We start from the raw sequence: 19,623 nt of genomic DNA on the forward strand, positions 1-19,623 counted from the left end.
ACACACACACACACACATACACACACACACACACACACACACACACACACACACACTGCTTAAGTATAATCTGAATCTCCGAATGAGATGACGCACGCCGGGGAAAGCAGCTGAGCGCCTGTATTCCATGTATGTATGCATTTGTATTACTTTACCGAAGTCACTAAGCCCCGCTGTAGCCCATCAGTCACTTCCTTGAGGCTTCTTTTAACTACGAAAGGCAAGAGCGCTCGGATTTGGAGATTTAGGCAAAGGTGGGAAGACAAAATGCAAAATCGGACTTGACCCAAAACGGGATGAAATAAAGGCGCAGGGCAATCCTATACGTGGGTACTCAGGAGTAAGCCCCGTTGGGTTCAATGGGACTTAACTCACAGGTAATTGAGTATAGAATTTCAACGTGTTTGTTGGGAGGGATGTGCATACATGGAAAATCGAAGGGATGAGAACCAGAAATCATAGAGTTGCATAGGAGCTGAAGGAAAGAGCTGAAAGGAAGAAAAAAATGGGCATCAGCAACTTTGGCTGCAAGACGTACCTAAGAAACGGTGCCTGCTTATCTAAGTGGAGAGCCTCCAACAGGTAACTTAGTTTCCTCACCCATGTCACATCGCCCTTCTATGTCAAGCCATGCATGCAGATGAATAACTTCATGTATTGGTGTCTCTCTCTCAGTGTACACAGTCTCTCCCTTCATAACCTTGCTTTCCTAGCTACCTTCCAAGAGAGACATTCTGGTCCCCCATTCTTCACCAGCAAATGAGGGAAAAGTTGGAGTGCTTGGATAGGACTGATCAGGCAAGTGCATCTTGTCAATCCAGGAGCTTACCAGGCTCAGCAATAACAAGATAAGCTGTTTCTCTACTTTCCCTCTGCTGCTATTGCCCAATTCCTCCAAACTGCATGTGGAGAGCTCCGACTTAGGGAAGGTGATTCACATTCAGCCCAAAGGACTGGTCTTCATTTGTTCCATGATCATTTTGTATGTGTGGTTTTCCATCTATTGTGTGGGTGATTAAAAAAAAAATCAAGGTAAGTTCTGGCTAATTTGGCTTTATGCTGGCTTTATGTGCTGGGGTGGGGGGAGGCTGGATTAATGAAGTTTGCATGTCTCTATCCTGTTGCTCTAAGATTTGCTTTCACTGAGTACATTTGCTAGAGAAAAGAGAGAGGAAATCTTTTGCAAGAAGTTTTATTATCTACCATGGGAGAAAGTGGAGGAGGAGATCTAATTGAGAGAGGGTGTAGAAATCTCATCTGAGCATAGTTTGCATTTTAAATGAAAAGATCATTGAAACTGGAACCTGACCCACATAAAAAGGACTTTTTAAAAAGGAAACACCTGCTCTTATAATTCCATGAAACTCACATTATTCTGTTTGTCAGCCTTCCCTGCTCTTTGAAGTTACATTTATCTGCTTCTACAGATAACATAAGTTTCTTAAAACAAGTCTAACTAGGGATGATCGGTGACACCCAGAAATATTGATATGGTGTCATCTAAGTCCATCATTTATTTCCTTTCCCCCCTAAATGAACAGGAATAAAAATGTGGTTCTTTAAAGTTTTTCTCCAGTGCACTATTGATCCCGGAAAGAGTGTGGATTCGAATTTTCAAAGTGAAAATAAAATTATTGTCAATAAAGCAAGACATAGCTCAAACAAGCTTTATTTCTACATGTGGAAGGATGGCTGGAGTGGCTGGAAAGAGCAGATCTTTTTGAGAGAGCAGGAAAGCCTTGGATTACCATTTTCTTTGCACCCTTTGGGGGGCATGGCACTTACCTAGAGAAAACACAGTCTGTTTGCTTCCACAGTCTGTTGACATTTTGTTTCAGTCTAAAGGGTCATACCATGCACACAATCTCCTCTAGTCGAAATACCATCAGTAGACTGCCAAGTAAAAGATACTGTCAAGACATCTCTGTCTAGTGTGTGTTATGCTTAGCTTTTTAGAATTAAAAAATGTCTAAAAAACAATAGCTGGTTCAAGAGGGTGTTGAACACTTCAAAATCCACATTTAGGCAATGCTTTATTAGAACCATTTAAAAAGTTACCAAATTGTGAGAAGGGGGTTGTCTAGAACTCTTCCTCAGGAAATGTCTTACACAAAGGCGGGGACGAGGGGATGAGGAATTTTTAGCTGTTCTTTTTTGAGTTTTGTCATCCCCTAACCCGATCACACGCCCACTATGTGTAACATCTCACCTGATAAAGAGTTCTGGTGAACTCAAAAGTTTGCCACTTGGTTGGTCTAATAAAGGTATTGCCCCAGTGTGGAGTTTACAATTCATGTTTGTATATGTTTAATTGAAATGGTAACAAGTGAACTATTGTCTTCAACAGTGTGTGATGGTGGGGGGGGGGCACTTTTGCAGAATGGATTCTGCATGGCCCACAATACTCTTATTGTCAATGCTATATGCATTTGTGTTTCTGTATGTGAAGAGAGGTTTTTCTATACCTTTCCACACATTAACCTGTTGCTGCTAAATTGGCTACATAAAATACTGTGTGCAGTCTTTCCTCTCAAGCTTTTACTTTTGGGGGGTGGGGTGGGGGTGGAGTCTAGGAAAGATCAAGATCAACAGTTGGATTTGATTAATTAATTAACTTTGCTTCCTTATTAGTATTTGTTGGCAATACAAATGCATAGTTTTTGCATCCCCTTGGAAGTAAGTTCTGTCAATGGAACTAAGAGTGAATGAATACCTATATGTTGAATGGTCAATAACTGCAGTGTCACATAATGACTTGTATGTGTGAAACAGCCATTACAGATCAAACACCACCGACAAGACTTTTCCTCTGCTCTCATTTTACTTCAAGCATATAACTTTTCAACAGCAGCAGTCATTCACAGCCCTTCATCTGCAAACTACCGAGTAATAAAACACTGAGTGATACACGTACATAGATCAATGTTTCACACCAATTATATATTTTATGCTTTTGCATGCTACCTTTTCAGTTCTGTCTTTATCCCACTTTGAAGCAACCCCTAGATAGAAATTGAAATAATTCAGTGTTAGGAACATAAGAAGATGTCTTGTACTGACTCAGACCATTGGTCTATCTAGCTAACTGTTTGCACTGACTGGCAGCAGCTCTTCAAGATTTCCTGGAGGTGCCAGGAATTGAACCTGGGACCTTCTGCATGTAAAGCACATGCTCTACCACTGAGCCATGGCCCTTCCACATAGTATCAATGATATCCTAAAATATACTCCCCAAAATTACTGGAAGCAACTGAATTATACCACATTGTAACAACAACAACAAGAAGAAAAAGAGTAGTAGTAGTAGTAGTAGTAGTAGTAGTAGTAATAATAATAATAATAATAATAATAATACTTATTGACTTCTGAAATGTAACTTATATGTTGGAGCCTCAGCCAACAGCCCGTACATGATCAGAAAATTGTCTGCACTTCCTGGAATTGATAGATATGGTTGCTGTCCTATGCATATGTTCTTGGAATGGTAGTAAGTGCCATTGAATGCAGCAGGACTTACTTTTGAATAAGCATACATAGTATTGTGCTCAAAGTGATAACATGTCAACATAATGTTTCCAGTTCACTCAGATGTTCTAATTTCTTGTGCAGATAGCTAGAGTTTACAGTTTCAGAGTAAGCATACAGACCCAGAAGGCTCTTTTTCTTTCTTTTTTTTTTAAAAAGTGGTTTTAAAATGTGTAACCCATTTATGATCTATTAGTGTCTTAAGTAATGCTTTATGGGACACATTAGGAGTGCCTTTGGCAACATTGTGGAGTGGCCATGCACACAGTGCTGGAATTTATAACAAAGATCTACATTACGCAGTTGTAGATTCTGATGCTTCTAAGGAATTTTGAGAAGAACTCCTTTTCAGTCACACAATTACCACATAAATCCAGCATTGTTCCATGCCCAACCAGTATTCTCTAAAAGTCTCTGTTGAGCAGCCTGTGTTTCATATTACTTTTCCCATTAAAATTGCTTAGCCATGTGAGCCCCGAGTAGTTTGATGCAATCCCTGAATGTTATCAGAATCTTCTGCAGAGCTACTAAAAATAAGTGGCCATGTATCAAGAGGGTAACTTATAGAAAATCACACATGTTTTAAAGAATTGGCTTTCATTGATGTCATGGGAAAGTAGCAGATCATGTGACGGTTCTATGTTCAGTTTTTTTAACTGGTTCCAATGATTATATCCTCATACCATCTTCTGATGTAAGTCTCAATGTAACATTTCTTTGCTCATAGGAAAAAACTGCCGCCAGGGAACAAAATGTCAACCAGTAACCACAGATTGTAGCCAATGGTCTCCCTTGCACTGATGAGGCTCTTTGATCCAAAGGGTCTCCCCAACCCCCTGGAGCAATTTTTGGGGGGCGATTGAAGTGTGTTCCATCAGGGAATTGGCAACTATGGGATACAACCCAGTACGTTTTGCAGAATCTCAAGCCCGTGAGCATCACAAAATTCTTCATTGGTAACATATCTCCTGCCCTTTCTTCTTTTCATTTTTGGTTGTGGAAGAATGTTGGAAGTTTTACATTCTGTTCTATCATCAGTATCCGTCCATCAGCAGGAGAGAACTGTGTATGAAGTGCATACTTTGCAAGCTCCTGCTTTATTCATTGACATGCCCATTATAGACCAATATACTGAAATGACATTGAGTCTAATACTGTGAACCTAGGAATTGACTTAAATTAAGGTTTGATTATTTCTTGGAGTTTCCCATTAAAATTGGTTTCATATTAAATCAGGGAATCTGCAGTAGGTTCAGAAATATATGACTTCTGAGTTCTGTTCTGCGTCCATAGATGCTACTTCTTGCAGGGATTAAAGTGAATTGTATGTTTTGCTAGAGCTCTCATCAGAGTTTGCCTGTACTCTCAGCTCAGTGCATGGAACCGCCTTCTAGAGCAACATAATGGTATTCTGTACCTTTCTGTTCATTTCATTTCATTTATTCATTGAGGTATTGATAAACTGCACTTTGTTAAAGGGTGGTGAACAATAAAGGTAACCAAAAATGGACATACGGCCATAAAATACAGTAAAAGCAATAAAGTACAACCATAAAACAATATTAAAAGGCAGCAACTAAGGATGCAGTAGGGCTACAGTAAAAGGCCCAGGCAAATGGAAAAGCTGTGACTGGCATCAAAAGTATTGCAAGCTGCTTTCAGCACTGACTTATTGGGATCTATTTGTGACTTTGTTCTGTCAATGAACAAAAGGCTGGAATATTATCAACCAACTTGCAGCTGTGTTAAAGCTAGCCTCTTGAACAGGATGGTGGTAGTGGTGGGGACACTGTGTAAGGTAAAGGTAAAGGGACCCCTGACCATTAGGTCCAGTCGTGACCGACTCTGGGGTTGCGGCGTTCATCTCACTTTATTGGCCGAGGGAGCCGGCGTACAGCTTCCGGGTCATGGGGCCAGCATGACAAAGCTGCTTCTGGCGAACCAGAGCAGTGCATGGAAACACCGTTTACCTTCCCGCCAGAGTGGTACCTATTTATCTACTTGAACTTTGATGTGCTTTCGAACTGTTGGTTGGCAGGAGCAGGGACCGAGCAACAGGAGCTCACCCCATTGCGGGGATTCGAACCGCCGACCTTCTGATGGGCAAGTCCTAGGCTCTGTGGTTTAACCCACAGCGCCACCCCGGGACACTGTGTACTACCAAGCAAATCTGAAAATTCTGACATCATCTCTCTTAGGAATTTATCCTGTGCATTTTTATTGTTTGTAAGGCATCAATTACCCCTGCCCCTCTTGAAGATGGACACAGGGTGGAGCCTGTTCTTCTTTTATAAACCACTTTGAGTTTTTACAATCAAGTGGTATATAACTTTTATGAAATAAATAAAATAAATAAACACTATATTCTCTGAATGGACATATCAGTCTCACTCTGATAGCTTTCAAGGGAGATACCATGATGTGTTTATGTATTAACTTTCCCCACCCCTCAAAACTGGGTGTGTGGATTCAGGTGGGGTACATTCTCAAAATCTAGAAAGTTACCCTGAATGTGCACACTGTAACTCTGATTCCTCAGTCTTCCAGGTGGTTGTTGTATTATGATTTATATTACATATTGTCTGCCTCACCCCTGATTAGTATGGGTTTGAGTTGATTCCTCCCGTTCCACAGAACTTCAAAACCAAGAATGTTGAAACACTGAACTATCATTCAGAATTGGCATGGGTGGTCAGCACATAATCTTAAGGTTGGATATAGTCATGTACAGAGGTGATTCTTCATATGCCAAGGTCCCAAGCAATGAAGGGCATTAAAGGCCAGCTCTTTGACCTGGACCTAGAAATGGACTGCATGTTGGAGAAGATTCAAAAGTACTGGTATGATATGTTCCTAACAACCAGTCCCAGTTACTTTGCAGTTTTCAGGCTGCTTTGAAAGGCAGCTGCACATACAACATACTGTAGCAATCCAGGCAGAAAGATATCAGGTCCTGGATCACTGTAGGATAATTCCAGTAGTGAACTTTGGATACTAGCTAGCAAAATGCCCATCATTATAACTGGCAGAATATATGGGGAAAGCAGATTTGTATTCTGAATCCTCTGAAAGGGTGCAATATGACTCATTCCCTGCACTGGGGGGTGGGGGCTGTGGCTGTGCTCAAATGCAGCATTTTATTTCTTTGTAAGAATGAATGGTGGCCATTCACTTATATAGGAGAGCAGAACACTAATCCTTGAAGCTAGTTTATTCAGCAAGTCTTTTAATGGCTTCCTTTGTAATCTTCTGGTTTTTGGGGTGGTTTAAAAAAAAATAATCTGCCATTTTATAGAATTTGACTGCTAATTTCATTGGCTGGTATGATAACGTCCATTTTACTGCTTCTGCCTTTTGGCTGGCCTCTTCCCACCTTCTCTTTATGTTTTATCCTTATTTTAAAAGTTTTAAACAGCTGTTTCTATGGCAGTTTGTGAGGTGGAAAAATGACATGCAAATACTTAAATAATTGAAAATAAACACTAGAGATCTGAGAGTAAATGCAAAGGAAGAGAAAGGTAAAGAAAGCAAAGGGTTTGGATGCAGATTTTATAAGGTCATATATACCCAAACCCTTACTATGACATAAATCAGTGTGCAATCGGGATATTCACCAACAGTGTGAAGTACATTTTTCTTCCCTTTAACAGCTAGTTCTTTGGATTTAGAAAATTAATTTTCATCCTAGGCATGCTGGTAGGTGGGTATTGTACTTTATTATTTGGTGTTTTGGTTAGAAAGACCCTCACTGGCTTTTTTGAAGAGTTGTATTTTGATATAATGTGCACTTTGTTCACACAAGATCAAGAAAGACAACATACACAACATACGGCCATTCTCAGAATGGCTGTTTTCAGAAATTTAAACATTTTCATTCTTTCAAGAACCCACTCTAGCCTACTACAGTGGTCTAATATCTAATATACTGTACCATTCTGACGTACTGAGGTAACCAAGAAAAAGACAGTTGCCAGTGGAGAAATTATACATATAAAAACATTGCCAGAAAATGAGCGATGAGGTGCTTAGCTGCTGGTCTACTATAATTAGTGTAAGTTTCTCTTGTTTAAAGTAGATTGAAGCCAAAGGACAAAAATTTTCAAATTAAATATAGGAATCTTCCTTCTTTCTAGGAAAATAATCTGGGAGCTGTGAATGGAGAGACAAAATCCTCTGAATTTGTGAGGTTCTTCCATTTTACATCCTGATATCTAGCTGGAATAATTTGTTAATCAGATAATTTGCATGTAGTTTTACAATAAAATAAAATAAATTTGATTGCTGCATATCCTGATCACACTTTTGCTTTTTATTAATGGCATATAGCCAGCTATGCTAGTAATTAACCAATTAAAAATCCAGTGTTTATATGAAGCAACACTACAGTTGGTTACTATGCAGGCAGGTATAAATGTATCTCTAATGATGCTTTGTTGTCAATATACTGCAAAGGTGAGATCCTTCCTGTGCTTACCTCTGAGTAAATATGCATAAATATGACCCAAAAAGCCTCGCACGCAAGTCCCCTTGAAATCAAGGGGCCTTATTTATGAGAAAACATGCACATATTTGCATTGTATAATCTATCTCCCTATGCAACATCTTTCCAAGCCACTTTCACAAAGTACTATGCTCATCATTAATGCATTATTAGGCAAAATTGAAAACCCTGCTCATTCTTTTTAGATAGTCCAGCTATCCTAATGCATGGCTTAAAAAGCTATGCGCAATCCAGCAAGACACACTTGAAGCACATTGAAAGTATATGCACATAACTGTGCTTTTGAGTCACACTGATTTCAATGGTGCTTATGCCTGACTTTCCCTGTTGGTAATGTGTGCTTTCTCCAATAGAAATTCATAATGCAGTAGCCTGTAACACATTATTAATATGCCTGTTATTACCGTAAGCAAATCGGTAGGCAAGCTGGCATCTGGTGGGCTAGTGCTGAATCCCCAGGGATTAGGGAGAGGTGTGCATTTTCTCTTGGCAAGAGGAAACAGTGCCTACCATAAGTATGCACATAGCCCTCTCTAATCCCTAAGGATTCAGCATTAGCCCAACAAATGCCAGTCTCTCTACTGAGGGAATCATTTTTTGCAGCCACTAGACCACTGTCTGGATAATGAAGTGGCCCCTGAATATGTATGACTTCAATAAACCTTTCAGCTGATAGTAACACTTGCTGGTAGTGAGTTCTCACAATATCCTACTATTTTATTAGCATTGTCATTGCACTTACTGTGATTATTAGAAATCAATCTTGGTCTTGCAGTTGTGACAGATAACTCTACGGATGAGTCGTCCAGTAAAATAAATTAGCACTTTTAGACCCTTCTGACAGCTATATTTGGAGTGATCATATATGATCTGCTCCAGAAATTACTTTACATGCATGATGAAAAAGTTGTGCTAGTGGATATGCAATGCATATGCAAAGCTGAACTGGATCTTACAACATTGGGCAAAAGTAGCACAGCCAGGTTTTTGTCTGCTTGACATATAGGTCACTCCCAGAGGAACTGGGGAAACTGAGCAACCTACAAAGTTGGGGGAATGTTCTACTGGACAGCATATTCATGTGGATGACTGAATATGCCAATGTGATGGGTACTACCACACAGGTCACATGAGGATAGGCTACCCCACATACTTCTAAATGTGAATACGAACCACTAGGAGTTGTTTTTCCACATACAGAACACGTTTTGTGAAATGTCTTGTTGCACTTCCGAGTTTCTAAATCAGGACCCATTGTTTACACCTGGGAATGATATCTGAAGCTTGTTTGTGAGGAAGCAAATTTAAATTAGTGTGTTGATGCTGCTTTTAAATGCTTTTAATGAGGAATAATTTGCTGTTCAAAAATTCTACCAGTAATAATGCCACAACTTTTTCCACGCTGATTGTCATGAGTGCTTTAAAACATTCATTGTTCTAAGCAGTAATGTTTGGCTATCACAGTTAGGGAGTTTTATTGGGGGTGGAATCAACAGAGAGCCCAATCCCTGGAGCAGCAGAAAGCTGGCTACTTCTGTCTTGCTGCCTAAGAAACCCCTTTCCAATCTTTCTACAATTGGAAATAGGCTATGAATTAAAATTGGCAGGGATCCAGTTAAGGTGATTGCAGTATGCTTTTTGAGAGAGAGGGTTGCTTATCCATGGGATATGTCTAACCAACTCCTTATGAATGTTTAAGAGGGCAGCAGGAGTCTTTTTCAAGATGTCATCAGGTAGACTTAATGTACAGTGGTTGCCACTGAAAATCTGCCTCACCTAGTTTGCATTTTGCTCTACCATCTAACCAAGGTTTCCCCAACCTAATGCAGATGTTTTGGAGGAAACTACCATCATCTGTTATCACTGGCCATGCTGGCTGGGGCTGGTAGGGGTTGCTGTCCAAAATATCTGGAGGGCACCAAGTTGGTGACAACTGTCTTAAATCATTATAAAGATAGCATCAAAGGCAAAGTGGCCACTCACTCTGAATTTTGTTTAATTGTATTTGTAGATGGAATTGAACTGAAGTCAAGCAGTTTTTAGAAGAGCTGTCTTCTTCCATCAGATCCATCATGGCTGCAGGTGTAGCAGCATGGCTGCCCTTTGCCAGAGCGGCTGCCATAGGATGGATGCCAGTTGCCAACTGTCCGATGCCACTGGCCCCAACGGATAAAAACAAACGACAGGATGAGCTCATCATTCTTAATGTGAGTGGTAGGCGCTTCCAGACCTGGAGGACTACCTTGGAGAGGTACCCTGACACTCTGCTTGGCAGCACAGAAAAAGAGTTCTTCTTTAACGAAGACACAAAGGAATACTTTTTCGACCGGGACCCTGATGTCTTTAGGTGTATCTTAAATTTTTACAGGACTGGAAAACTGCACTACCCAAGGTATGAATGCATCTCAGCCTATGATGAGGAGCTTGCCTTTTATGGGATCCTACCCGATATCATTGGGGACTGCTGCTATGAAGAGTACAAAGACAGGAAACGGGAAAATGCTGAGCGGTTGATGGATGACAATGACTCCGAAAATAAGCAAGAGTCTATGCCAGCTCTGAGCTTCCGGCAGACCATGTGGCGAGCCTTCGAGAACCCCCATACCAGCACCTTAGCCTTAGTCTTTTACTATGTCACCGGCTTCTTTATTGCTGTCTCTGTGATCACCAATGTGGTGGAGACTGTACCATGTGGAACAATCCCTGGCAGTAAGGAACTGCCATGTGGAGAAAGGTACGGAATGGCTTTTTTCTGCTTGGACACAGCTTGCGTTATGATTTTTACAGTTGAATACCTTATGCGACTCTTTGCGGCTCCCAGTCGCTACAGGTTCATCAGGAGTGTCATGAGCATCATCGATGTGGTGGCCATTATGCCGTACTACATTGGCTTGGTGATGACAGACAACGAAGATGTCAGTGGAGCCTTTGTGACTCTGAGGGTTTTCAGGGTGTTCCGGATTTTCAAGTTCTCCCGTCATTCCCAAGGCTTGCGAATCCTGGGGTACACACTAAAGAGCTGTGCCTCAGAGCTTGGTTTTCTTCTATTTTCTCTCACTATGGCAATCATCATCTTTGCTACTGTGATGTTTTATGCAGAGAAAGGATCTTCAGCCAGCAAGTTCACCAGCATCCCAGCTTCTTTTTGGTACACTATTGTCACCATGACAACTCTTGGGTAAGTGCTTCACTTCTCTTTCCTGACCAAAGGTCACATGAGCTGATGGGTGGGATGAGGTTCCAAGCTTGTTACCTTTTCTGAAACCTAGACCTAAGCTTCAGCAGCTATTGAGGTCTGTTTCTTTTACTTTCAATGCTGTCTTGTGCACAACCTCCAACATTTGTATGTACAGAACGTCATGATGGCTTTGCAGCAGTGACATCTGGTCCATATTGTTGTTCAAAATGAGGTCTTAGGTATTGCTGTTGTTTTAACTCTGGCATTCCTTGCAATCTATCTTGCTTCCAGTTTTGGCATAAGGAGCAGGGATCTGTAAGAATCTTCATTTTTGCATTGGTTTAAAGAATCCATTCTTTCTTTGAAATTATCTGGGTGCTTTTCACATTGCCTTCAACAGGAGTTTAAATGTTATTAAAGTCAAATAAGGATTGAAATGAAAGAAGAGCGTCTGACCCTGGCAGAAGGTGAAACAGGGGGGAGTGGGAAATAACTGAATGGTACAATGAACTATTATTATTTTTTACTGGAATTAAAATCAAGCAGATAAATAGTTTGAGCATCTGCTCTTTTTCAAAGATGTCAGCTTAAGCACAGCAGTGCTTACAATTGTATTGATGATCCAGCCTGAGCTCTTCAGATGAATGGCAGTATACAGATTTAATAAATAAATAAATGACAATGTTATTCATAATCTTCAACAGCAGCAGCAACTGTCTTTCAGGCTATATTCTTACAGTCAACTCAAGCGGACCTTCTAGGACTTTTAGATCTTCTCCAGATCTTTAGAACATACTCTGTTTGTTCATTGCCCATCCTATAAGCGCAACTATAAAAGCACAGAAATGTCTGCTTGGGATGAGTATGAGAAGACAAATGCTAAACATGTAGTGTTAGCAATGAACAAAAGTCCTGGCGATCCATGCTTAATATTTTTCATGCATTGACAAATGCCTCTGAGGAACAGTGTATGCTTGAAACATTTTAAAATGTCCTTTAAAAAAAAGGAAAAAGAAAGCATTGTGAATTTGGCTCTTGAGACATTTAGATTGTTCCTTCACCCCTGTTTCAATCCAGATAGGTATTGAAAACAATGTCTTGAGATATGGTAAGGTTTTAGAGAACAGAACTGGCTTATTAACAGGAAATGGCCGAGTTTGCGCCAACAACTCATGGGTCAATGAAGATTTGTGGCCATTATAACATCATGTTAACAACACAACACAGAATTATGCATTGAATCAGTGCTTCTTTTCTTGGGGTACTCAAAGGTACGTAGTACTGACAGTATGGTGTACTGGTTAAGAGCGAGAGACTCGTAATCTGGGGAACTGGGTTCGCGTCTCCGCTCCTCCACATGCAGCTGCTGGGTGACCTTGGGCCAGTCACACTTCTTTGAAGTCTCTCAGCCCCACTCACCTCACAGAGTGTTTGTTGTGGGGGAGGAAGGGAAAGGAGAATGTTAGCCACTTTGAGACTCCTTCGGGTAGTGATAAAGCGAGATATCAAATCCAAACTCTTCTTCTTCTTCTTCTTCCCCCCAATGTTAAAAGTGTGGCACTTACTGTAATACCTTCATGGTGAATACTGGCACCTTTTTTTTTCTTAAAAAAAAAAAAAAGGCACTGCATTGAACCCATGGAAATAGATGGGCTTAAGTGTGTTATAAACCTGCTGTTGTATTGTGGTTCATGTGCCTAAATAGCTCAGACAGGTGCAAATCTAGTCAACAATAGGGAATTCATAGCCCCTGGGACTTTTCTACTTGTTCCCAAACTTCACAGGAATCCTGGTGAATTGACAGCTTTTAAAAACAAAAACAACTTTAACATTTCAGGTGGGCGATTTAGTTGCTTAAAACCTGGGGGCACCTTAAGAGAAACACATTTTCTCTCTCCCCCATATGAGATTGTAGTAACCATTCGTCGCTTCTCTTCCAGCTATTTAAAGCTACCCAGCCTTCCATGAGCTCCACATGTAACAAAATTAAAATCTTGTATACAAGACTAAAAAATGTAAACAGTTTTCAGTCAAGTGTGCTTCTGCCTGGGAATTCATGTGGCTTTTGATTTTTAAGCATTTAGCAATTGCTTTCATGATGCTTGATCGCTAGACTTAGTATAGCGTTGCTATTGCTTTGAAAGGCTTTCATACTGTGCATGAACATGCAAGCTATCACAGGTTAAAACTTTTAAAACGTACTTCGTTTTTCAAAAAAACATGAGCAATTGTAAGTTGGGGATTTTCTGTCCTGTTGGAAACATATGAATATGAAAACATTAATAAAGCTTAGGAGATCTGCTTGAATGAATGGTAAACTTCTAACCGGTGGTTTTCAATCAGTGTTGGAATGTCACCATATTATGATCTAGACATTGAGTACTTTCATCTCTAAAATACCTAGTTCTCAGCTTCTTTAGTGATAACAGGTCAAAAGCAGCCAAATGATTCAGCTAGGATATGAGCGGGACAGAAAAAAGATCAACACACACATAAATTCCAGTGATGGTTATAAAAGGATGTTTTGAAGGAGGGTGGTGTTTAAAAGGATCTATTATGACACTGGTGTAAAATGATGGGGAAATTTGATAATGTGTACAAATGTCCACTTTACTTATTGTATGTTTCCAACAAAATGGGACACATCAAAAATTATTTACAAATTGAGAGCCAGTATGGTGTAGTGGTTAAGAGCGGTAGTCTTGCAATCTGGGGAACCAGGTTCGCGTCTCTGCTCCTCCACATGTAGCTGCTGGGTGACCTTGGGCTAGTCACACTTCTCTGAAGTCTCTCAGCCCCACTCACCTCACAGAGTATTTGTTGTGGGGGAGGAAGGGAAAGGAGAATGTTAGCCGCTTTGAGACTCCTTCGGGTAGTGATAAAGCGGGATATCAAATCCAAATGTTGAAGGTGAAAGAAAGCATGCATGTAATCTGTGTTGAATATTGTTTTAGCATGGTTATAATATTTTGCCCTAAATAATACCATATGTATCATATTGGTTTAAGTGAGAATATAGGTATTTATAAAAATGATGCTATAATGTCATGATACAGAGTTGCTATTAAAAGTTAATAAAACGAGTCTCAAGAATGTTGGCAAACAGGTAGCATCTGAAGCGAGATGCATTTTTGTTGGTATTCCACCCCCACCCCCCTTTGTCAATAACAGGATGCTTTGTAATTAAACATGTCTCCTTGTCAAAACATAGCAGGGAAGGATTCCATGGTACCATTAGTTCGCTGTTTAGCTAAAAGAAATGGTCCATTGCATAGAATACCTTTCCTTTCCACACATAATGATAGTCCAAACTGAGTGTTTTTGAGTACTCTAAAGTGTTCTCAGGCTAGGATAATCATAGAAATTATAGTGGGAGTGCATTAAACTAGCTGATGAGGATAAAAAAAAAATGTAGACACTAAAATAGGATGTTTAACATTTAAGGAAGATCTATTTAAGCTTTCCACAAATCACTTCCCTGCCAAAGAGATTAAACGTACATATATCTGTTATTATTGTTTGTCTGGGGTGATTTTAAATGAAACAAGTTGCTGTAGCAATCAGTTTGTGTAATCTACATTTCTGACATCTTTTAAAGACCTCTTTGATACAGACTAATAAGGTCAAAACATCAGATAACGACATGTTGATGGCAGAATCCAATGCTCTATGTATATCGCTTTCTTTGATCTATCATGTTTATGTGTCATCTGTTACTAGGAATATGAACGAAGTTTGCATTTTTAAAAATTGCTTACAAAATATCATGTGATTCATTATTTTGTGCTCTCATCTAAGTGAGTGCACATGAGTGAGATTCTGTGAGCATTCGTTAGATTACGATGCCTAGACCATTTTTTTTTTTTAGGGGAAATTGTATTCCCCCCCCCATAATAACATATCCTGATATGTTAGCTTCCATTTACCCAAATCATCTCCTTTCTGCATACATGTATATTGTATATCTGTAGTAAAATTATGTAAACCAACCTGTGTTATCTCTACGTGGCCAAATTCATGTTGTGAAATACATATCAAAGTTTTTGAAAACACAAAATCTTATGAAAGAGAACAAGCTGCAAAACAGAATGGAATCAATAGTTCATAAAAAAATGAACAAAGTGAGATGACATCACAAATCACATCATTATCTGTCACTGGGGTTGTTCAGCCAACTTGTTGCATTAGATTTTTGATGAAGTTCCATGCTGCCTGGTAGTACATTGTTACTTTAAGTTTTGCAAAAGGCAGCTCTAAACCAAGATGGTTGCCATGGTGTTTCTGTACATTCAAGGAAACTGTAATAACATTCTCTAACTTTGGATTTGATTCAAAGATTGAATGCAAATATTTCTCTTTGAAGCAGGATTTTAGGCTTCAAAAATTAGAACTCGAACCTTAATGAGTGTGTGAGTGTGTTTTATATGAAAGTGATTGTCAGAGTTGAGGGCAAATGAACATTGCTTGTGGGTACCCTGAAATCAAGTTCTCTTATTATTCAAATTACCATCCAACTTGACCCATCCTATCATTGGCCAGAGATAGATGACTGCCTCAGGTGGTAGATGCTGGAGGACATTGGTGGCAGCTCCCTGGCTGTTTCTCAAGTCCCTGGCTGTACCCTTCTGTTAGAGGACCGAGTTGTACATGCCCCCTGACTTGACCTGCATCCCACAACTAGACCTTAGTTGTGGTAGAGGTTAGTATTGAAATATTCAGCCGCCAATCCAACCACCATCTTATTCTTTGCTACAGGCAGCAAAATGTCTTGCACAGCCCTGCTATTCAAGCTGGACCTGGAAGCTTTCAAAGGAAGTCTGTAATGACCTATTTTGGCCTCCTATGACTGGCTGTTTTGTCTTATTGGTTTTCCTATATTTTTAACTATTTTAGTTGGAAATGGATGCAGATGTACTAGCTAAATCCATTCATATGACATCCCACAGGTTTCAGGTTCAACACCCTCTGAATTTGAGTTTTAGCAGCATCCAAATACTTAAATGTAATACTTTGACACACCAGCAGGCTAGGATTCAGATTTATTTGAGAATTCCAAGGAATTAAGGTAATGCCCCCATCAGTGCACTGCTTCAAGAGTTTGTTGGATTGTCAAGCTCTTTAGACATTTTAACCAGCCATAGAGGAAACCCCAGTAGATTAAAAAAAATAATAAATACTGGTCCTCCATAAAATTTGCCGTGGATTGTTTCAACCTTACCAAAACAACATATGGATTACACAACAGTTATTTATAGTAAAAGATTGAAAGCATCAAACTTGGCAGCTGTACTCAAGGAACACATAAATCCATTTGTCACACAACTTCGAAAATCTTAGCCATATCTTCTAAATCTCTGCTAAGCTATAATCTGAGTGAGTCTGGGACACTGTTTCTTTAGTTTATTTTTAAACAGAGGAAGTATCAGACTGGAATTGTAGGAATGTTTTTGATTTGATGAGAGCTTGATGATGCTGTCTGAGGGGAAAGTTTAACCATGAGGTCAATTAGATGTATCATTATTAAATTGCCTCAGAAATCTACTGCTGTACACAGACGAGCCCCTAGGTACGTAGCCTGCAAAATTTGGAAACATTAAGTGCAGGAGTCAGGGAGTTTTAATGACTGAGGTCTTTTTTCACCCCTGATCAATTGATATCAAATGATAAGTTCTTTTTACATTCCTCCCAAAACCATTGTGATTGGAAGTACAAGAGAGAAGCCTGATAAAATTATTCCCTTCTTGCAAGCCAGAGCTGCCATTTGCAAAATTATACCCCTTCCTCTCTTGATCAGTCCCTCCCTCTTCCCTTTTCCTGCCTGGACTAAAAGCTCATTAAACCAATAAAAAATGCCACTCCAGGAATAAGGCTCCCAGAGTTCTCAAGGCTAATCAGGGGTTACCCACACAATTATTACTCAGTCCTCGAACAAGCATACTACATAGAGAGGGAGGGAGCTACAAAAAGAGTGCAGTGTTTGGGGAGGAGCCAACATATAATGTCTGGCTTCTTCCCCATTCTGATAGGCCTGATGGCCCACTTGACCCTTCCCCAACTCCTCCGTAGGGTAAAACCATTTTGAGTCCTCTTCCCAGGTGAGTTGGGGTATGACAAATGCACCCCCACTCAAGGTTGGAAGTGGCATTCTGCTAAACATTCCACCTTTACCACAAAGCACAGAGGAGAACTCAGCAACAGTTGCATATATTTTTACCTGAACCCAATAAAAATGCCATTGCGGTATTATGAGCAAGAGGTAATTGTTACCAGCACACAAACCTTACACCTGCCCCTGCCTGCCTGGCTAGCTGGCTGCCTGCAGATGGTGTCCACTGCAGTGTGCTGAAGCCTAGCTACAGCCTTGGGAAAGTGATAAAAATTGTGGCAGCTCTGAGACCAAACCCCATGCCTTGGTTGGAAAGACTCTGGAGGGAAGGCAAACTGGGAGTCAATCCCAGCACTGGAACTGCATGGAGGACCTAGTCCAGGGTAGTTGAAAGGGTGATGGGTGAAGACGGACTTTGAATGGGGAGGGCAAAAAAGTAGGCCTGAACTGAAAACAGGACAGAAGTTGCTATTCAATTAATAATAATAATTTATTATGGTCCCAGACCAGATTCCTTTTTAATTATTATTTGTTTAATTATTATTTTTTTAATCCTCCCTTTCTGCCAAAAAAGAAAAAGAAAAAAGGCTTATCGGAGGGTGTGGCGTTTGCCCATTCCTTGTGATTATGTTTGTACAGGTGGATGGAAATGGTTAATGTAGATTGACCAATGAGAAAGCTCAGAAGTGGAGCCTACTTGTTTTGAGGCCCAGCCCAGTGGTTTACCATGGGGAGATAGAGGAGTGAGGGTCAAACAGAGGCAGTAAAAGTGACAGTTAGAGTGAGAGACAGGGATAGAACTGAGAGAGAAGCGTGTGACAGTGTGAAATAGTGCCACATCTAGTTAAGGGCGCGCATTTGAGAAAACAGTTCTGAACATATTTAAAACTTGTTTGTTCTTCAATAAACTTTAATCTTCGTTGTTGACTTTACAACCTGACTGAGACTCAGTATTTCACCAGAAGAAACCTGGTTGGTGGCAGCGGAAGAATAAAGCAGTGGTGTACAGGTCAATAGTCCGTGAAACGACCGGGGGCCCTGTACAAACGCCACAGAGGGTTTATAGATTACTATGATGAAGACAATACTTGCTCTCAGACTAACAAGGCACAACACAAAAGGGAAATGAATTAGTGGGGAGGAAGAAATAAGCAAATTGGTACAAGTTCATTTACCAGCATGGCACAAGAAAATCTTTCCCTAGTGGGAGGCCTTGGTAGCATAGACCAGCCTCAAGCTAAAGAAAGGAATAGTATGGCAGCAACAAGATCAAACCTATTTACGTGGAAGTCTGCATCTCTGTGCCAGAAACAGGAATATCTATGGTAGAAGATTCAGAGGCGCGCTTGACCCTTGCTAAGGTGTGGGATTCAGTAGGTGCCAACCCTGGATGCCAGTCTTTTGCCAGCTCACAGTCTTTTTGTAAGATTTGCTGGTGTAATGTATATGAAGCCTTTTGAATGGTGTAGCTCTGTATACAAGCATCATTGCCAACAATTTCACTCATGCTAATAATAACTGCACTCATTGGAATACAGTTAAAGGGATAACTACACTTGGAGAAATTGCTTTGTTGTTCCATTTATTGTTTCCTATTTGATAGCAATGTATAAAGGTGTTTGCTTGTTTTTGGCTCAACTTTGAGCTTTAGTGTTTCCCAAGGTACAGCCTGAGTGCTACTTTCCAAGTTTTCAGACATCTCTTTCTGCCCAGGCGTCCTTATACAATACGCTTTGGGGGTCATTCTGGCAGAAGAGTTCCCCTAATTAGTGTATCTTTGCAATTCCCTACCTGTTGCACATTGCCAAAATCATCCAACTCCACTCTCTTGTGTACTGTACGATAAGCCTGTAACTTGCCCACTTCCTGCTGTGGCAGTTTGCATCTGAATAGTTCTCTGAGCTTTTATAAACAGTTTGGCACTACTGGCTCAGTTGCACTTTACAGCCCAATTAGCATTTTTTGAAATAGGGACGGAGCAGCCAAATTTATGTGTGCTTTAAAATAAGAATTAGAAGAGAGTGTTGGTTTATTTTACGCATCGAGAAATTTAATCTGGGTAATTGAGTGACTGCCCCTTTTCTTGTTAGCAAAACAGATTGACTTGTAAATAATTGGGAATATGTAGGTTAACTTCTCTCACATTCCATTCACTGAGGCAGAGAAGGGTTTGCTAAAAATAGATGTATTCAAAAAATATAATTAGATATCTGAAGTTTACCTGCTAATCTTTTTTTTCCCCCAGACAGACCTAGGGAATTTTGCCTACATATGAAGCAGGTCTCTTGTTCATTTAAGATTTGCCCAAACAAA

At 40.1% G+C, this 19,623-nt stretch overlaps 1 protein-coding gene across 6 annotated transcripts in view; it reads left to right on the forward strand.

Annotated features, from left to right (window-relative positions):
* The window catches only part of KCND3 (potassium voltage-gated channel subfamily D member 3), a 278,188-nt gene that overhangs the window by 817 nt on the left and 257,748 nt on the right, over window positions 1–19,623 (forward strand). For 4 of the 6 annotated variants that reach the window (XM_081864942.1, XM_081864939.1, XM_081864944.1 and 1 more), the window contains exon 2: window positions 10,038–11,204. In XM_081864942.1, the coding sequence (XP_081721068.1) occupies window positions 10,099–11,204 (1,106 nt within the window). In that variant the 5' untranslated portion in view covers window positions 10,038–10,098. Of the gene's footprint in view, window positions 1–20; window positions 130–162; window positions 583–10,037; window positions 11,205–19,623 lie in introns of those variants that run through there. The other 2 variants (XM_081864940.1, XM_081864941.1) reach the window with 2 other exon arrangements.

This window comes from Podarcis erhardii (genome assembly GCF_964252035.2).
Source record: "Podarcis erhardii genome assembly, chromosome: 6".
Taxonomy (NCBI): domain Eukaryota; kingdom Metazoa; phylum Chordata; class Lepidosauria; order Squamata; family Lacertidae; genus Podarcis; species Podarcis erhardii.